Consider the following 5,272-nt stretch of genomic DNA (forward strand, 5'->3'; position numbering starts at 1 on the left):
AAGTTCTAGAAAGCAATTTACTGGGTTGGAATTCTATCGATTCCATCTTAAGACTGAGCTATATACTTCTGTCAAAGCATCTACGAAATTGTTTTGCAATTTGTTGTATGTTCCCACAAGATCATATGTTTAATAGAGATGATTTAGTCTGAATGTGGAATGCATTGGGTTTCATTCAGCCGTCTCAAGAAATGATTATGGAGGATATCGGAGGAAGGTATTTTGATGTTTTAGTAAAAAAAAAAATTAATTGACCAGGTCGGAGATGACTACAAGTTGCATGATTTAATACATGAGTCAGCATCTAATTTTTTTGCACAAGAATGCGGAAAACTTGTGGATGAAGAGTCATCTCTCAAAATTTCTGAGACTATTTGACACTTGTCTGTTCAAACTACAAATCCAAACATCTTAAAAAAGATTAGGCAGTTTAAATATTTGCATTCTCTTTTCTTGTCTATAAAGGTTCTAATCAGGATCTTTGCAATGCACTTATTAAAATATCCAAAGCATCGATATGCCTGCGCTTATTTTACATACGTTCTTTTGAATTGGAAATGATACCAAAGGATATTAGATATTCGAAACATCTTCGGTATTTGAAGATCAGAAGAGCTTGTGTCATTGAGCTACAAAGATCTCTACGTAATCTCTATCACTTGCAATACATAATTATCTATAATCAATGGGGATATTCAGATCGACCTCAAGTTGATGATAATTTACTAGGTGACATTAATAACTTTTATAACTTGCATTACGTGAAATTGCCCTGGAATTGTATTTCATTGATACGTGGGATTGGGAAGCTAAAGTATCTTCAAGAACTGAATGAATTTGATCTTAGAGATGTGAGTGGTTATAGAATTGGGGAGCTGGAGAATATGAATGATCTTTGCAAGTTAGGAATCGGTTGCCTTGAAAAGGTTACGGATGCGGAGGAAGCTTGTAGTGCCAAATTATGTGTGAAGAGGAGGCTCACATATTTGACCTTATGTTGGAGAAGTGCTGATTCATGGAACATGGCTTTATATGAGAACGTGCTCGACAACCTTCAACCACCAAATTGTCTAAGGAATCTGAGCATAAAGGGTTACTGGGGTGCAAGGTCTGCAATATGGATGAACAATGTCAATAAGATCTTCAATCTAGAGAAAATCAATTTGACAGGTTGCATGGAGTGGGAAACTCTTCCACCTTTCTGGCAACTTCCTTTCCTCAAGTCACTGAAACTTTGTAACATGCCGAAAGTAAAATTGCTCGAATGTAGATTTAATGGGAATCTTAAATACCACGCCTTTCCATTTCTAGAGGTGCTACATATTGAAAAATCAGAAGCATTAGAGGCTTGGTTTGAGGCATGAGTAGCTGCTGAAGATGGATGTTTGTTTCCTTGCTTAATTAAACTGGTGCTAATTAACTGCCCGAAGTTGAAAGAGTTGCCCTCTTTGCCTCCTAAGCTCGAGAGCTTTAGGATAGAATTTATGAAGTGGAAGACTTTGAATTTTTGTAGCAATTCAAATCCTATTCCCCTTGAATCATTATGGGTCCTGCACTGTCCAAACATTACATCTCTTCCTCTGGCTGACGAAATAGCAAGACTTACGGCACTAAGACATTTGATAATTGAAAATTTCCCCAATCTGATCTCTCTCGGAGAAATGCCAACCACTAATAATTGTCATCTCATGCTCAGCGATCTTAGCATAAGGGATCCATTGGTGCTAAAGGAGCCACTGAGAAGAATCACCTCCTTAAAGGGGCTGACTATTGAGTGTAATGATGAGCTGGTTTCATTTCTAAATGAGACGGAGCAGTGGTTTCTGAAAGATAGGTCTTCTCTTTGTGACCTGGAATTTTCAAATCTCGAATCCTTAGAGTCTCTCCCTTCCTCCTTGGAAAGCTTATCTTCACTTCAGCATCTATTTATTTTGAATTACCGAACCTTCCTCCCTCTTTGAAAAGTCTAACAATTGGGGATTGTCATCCAGACTTAAAAGGAGCGTTATCGAGAGGATGGAAGCTCCGATCGGCACAAGATTGCTCGCATTCCTCATATCTATATTCAGCCCTGATAAAAGGTTCAACTACTTTAATGAAAATTTCAAAATACATAAGCATACTTCTTTCTTCTTATCTTATTTATTGATATGAAATGTGAAGAATGCAATCTCAGCATTAACCATTTTGTATATGTCGTGGATCATTCATAATTGAAATCTAATTATGAATCTTTTTAATTTTTTATTGATTTCTGAAATGAAATAATTATTGAATTATTATTTAATTTTTTTTATGTTTTTTATAGAAGCAAATAAAATTTTAAGCATCAGTCATCTTTAATCTATGAATTCTATTTCTTTTTGCACTTTCATCAACCATCCAATTAATTTTCTTTATTAATTTTTTTTATTTTTTAGACACATGCTACGTCATTAGTACTGTTTAATGAAGGTGTTGGAAGCTAAGGGAAAAAAAAAACTTAATTTTCATCGAGGTGTTTTTTATAGCTATTAAATCTATTTTGAGATAAATATATTATCAAATTTCATCGAGTTATCTGATTTGGCTTAAATTTCTTATATTCTCTTATTTAAAATAATTTATTGTTAGCTTTTAAATTTATTGTCATAGATAAAACTTACAATTATTAACTTTTTTGTTGATAGTACAACGTGAAGAGAAGATACATATTGAAGATTGTTGCAGGCTAGAATATACGCGGCAATAGAGTTAGAATTTTACGTCTTAGCATTGCACGAATATCCAGCTCATACATAGATAACACAAGATTTTTATAAGGAAAACCTTGAAAAAGAAAAAAAACCACAGGGCCTGGCCCAGTTGAAATGATTCCACTAGAACCTGAGTAGGTTACAGTGGGCTGACTCGCCTCCAAGGACTGACTCGAGGAACATCGCTTTAGATGAGAACGTGCTCGACAACCTTCAGCCACCAAAATGTCTAAGGAATCTGAGCATAATGTACTACAGGGGTGCAAGGTCCGCAATATGGATGAACAATGTCAATCGGATCTTCAATCTAGAGAAAATCATATTGCAAAATTGCAGTGAGTGGGAAACTCTTCCTCCTTTCGGGCAACTTCCCTTCCTCAAGTCTTTAGAACTTTCCATTGCTAGAGGTGTTAAAAATTGGAGGATTAAAAGCATTAGAGGATTGGTTTGAGGCAGGAGTAGCTGCTAAAGATGGATGTTTGTTTCCTTGCTTAATTGAATTATATCTATGTGACTGCCCGAAGTTGAAAGAGTTTCCCTCTTTGCCTTCTAAGCTCAAGAGCTTGAAGATACGACTTACGTGGTGGAAGACTTTGAATTTTTGTAGCAATTCAAATCCTGTTCCCCTTGAAACATTAGAGGTCAGTCGCTGTCCGAACATTACATCTCTTCCTCTGGCTGATGAAATAGCAAGTCTTGCAGCACTAAGATACTTGGAAATTAGAGATTGCCCAAATCTGATCTCCCTGGGAAGATATCAAGAAGTGGAAACCACTAATAATTGCCATCTCAAGCTCAGCGATCTCTGGATAAGTGATCCATCGGTGTTGCTAATGGAGCCATTGAGAAGTATCGCCTCCATAAAAATGCTGAATATTTGGGGGAATGATGAGGTGGTTTCATTTCCAAATGGGGCGGAGCAGTGGTTTCTGAAAGTTAGGTCTTCTCTTTCTGAGCTGCAATTTTCATCTCTCAAATCCTTAGAGTCTCTCCCTTCCTCCTTGGAAATAAAGCTTTTATTCACTTCAGACACTATCTATTTGGGATGTTCCTATGCTTCGGGGGAATTACCGAACCTTCCTCCCAATTTACAACATCTATCAATTGAGAATTTTCATCCAGAGTTACATAAGCGCTATCGCTATCGAGAGGATAGAGGTCCCGATCGGCAAAAGATTGCTCGCATTCCGAATATCGATATTTATACATAAGAAAACATTTTTTCTTCTTATCTTATCTTATTTGTTTGATAAGAAATGTGAAGGATATAATTTCAGCATTAATCAGTTTGTATCACTTGACCGATGTACTCATTTTTGTATAAATATATTCTTCTTTTAATATTTCGTTATATGTGTCGCTAGATTTTTTTTTATTTTGATAATTTCTTTGGTTCCTTTATATATAAATATATTCTTCTTTGAATTCTAAATAGCTGTGTTAAAATTCATTTCTTTATTTTTTTTTAATTATTGATTTGTCGAAATGAAGTAATCATTGAATTATTGTTTCATTTTGATTTTATATTTTTGAGTTTGTAAAAATAAAATGAATTTTGAATGATCATGCTATCTCATTAGTATTTTTTAATAAAGGTGTCAAATTTCATTGAGATGATTTTTATAGCTATTAAATTTATCTTGAGATAAATATATTATCAAATTTGGCTCTCATTTTATTATTGGTTGAATATAAATCTGCAAGCTAGATGGATGGTTGCTTGCTTTGTTTTTTTTTTTCCTTAGCGGATTTTGGTTAATGTCGAGTTATTACTGCTAGCAAAGTTTATGAAATAGCCTTTGTTTTGGTTGGATATTTACTAATGGTTGTATGTTAATTATTAAGACTTGTTCGCCTAAACCCTCTCTACTACAGATCTTCTAATGATTTTTTTTAAAAATTGCTACAGAACTTTTGATTTTATCATCTTAGATAAAAATTACAATTATTAACTTGGTTGTTGATAGTACGTACAACACAGAGAAAGAGATATATATTAAAGATTATTGATTGCAAATTTTATTTCATTTTTAATAATGAACTTGTTATTTATAATGTAAGATATTAATTATATTGTTGGATGTTAAATTTTATACTTAATTGTTTATTGTAATTAAAATTTTTAATAACAAATTCTTTTATTTTTATGCGTTATTTTAAAAATTTTGAAATTTAATATTTTTAACTATTTCAAACTAATTCAAACTTAACACTAGTCGCATCAAAATAAATGAATAAAAAACAAACATTTAGGGGCTGTTTGGCAACAAGTGGGATTTAGCTTTTGTGGGATTTAATAAATCCTGTAAATCCGGATTTAGTAAATCCGAAATGTGTTAAATCTTGAAAACTGTTTGGTATGCCAAATGTTAAATCCTGTTAAATCCTGAGAAACTCTTTGGCAATATATTTCAGGATTTATAGCAGTTAGTGATTTAAATGTGAAGAAAATAATTATAACTTAAAAATAAATTTATAATTAAAAATAAAAAAATATAATGTGTTATAATTTTAATAATATGTTTAGTACAAATTAC

At 33.1% G+C, this 5,272-nt stretch overlaps 1 protein-coding gene across 1 annotated transcript; it reads left to right on the forward strand.

Moving 5' to 3' along the window:
• Positions 1-1,029: 1,029 nt before the first annotated feature.
• LOC114580717 lies at positions 1,030-4,065 on the forward strand. The gene is made up of 4 exons (XM_028699172.1): positions 1,030-1,879; positions 1,992-2,081; positions 2,670-3,005; positions 3,128-4,065. The coding sequence occupies exons 3-4, from the start codon at positions 2,961-2,963 to the stop codon at positions 3,944-3,946; spliced, it is 864 nt and encodes a 287-aa protein (XP_028555005.1). The 5' UTR covers positions 1,030-1,879; positions 1,992-2,081; positions 2,670-2,960; the 3' UTR covers positions 3,947-4,065.
• Positions 4,066-5,272: the final 1,207 nt, after the last annotated feature.

The sequence above is a fragment of the Dendrobium catenatum genome, unplaced genomic scaffold (genome assembly GCF_001605985.2).
Source record: "Dendrobium catenatum unplaced genomic scaffold, ASM160598v2 fragScaff_scaffold_1220, whole genome shotgun sequence".
Classification (NCBI taxonomy): domain Eukaryota; kingdom Viridiplantae; phylum Streptophyta; class Magnoliopsida; order Asparagales; family Orchidaceae; genus Dendrobium; species Dendrobium catenatum.

Excerpts from the sequence above, each read along its gene's own strand:
- LOC114580717 (XM_028699172.1), top strand. The coding sequence starts at position 2,961 with ATGTCTAAGGAATCTGAGCATAATGTACTACAGGGGTGCAAGGTC. Across the intron at positions 3,006-3,127 it reads TACTACAGGGGTGCAAGGTC|TTTCCATTGCTAGAGGTGTT; the intron begins CGCAATATGGAT and ends AGTCTTTAGAAC.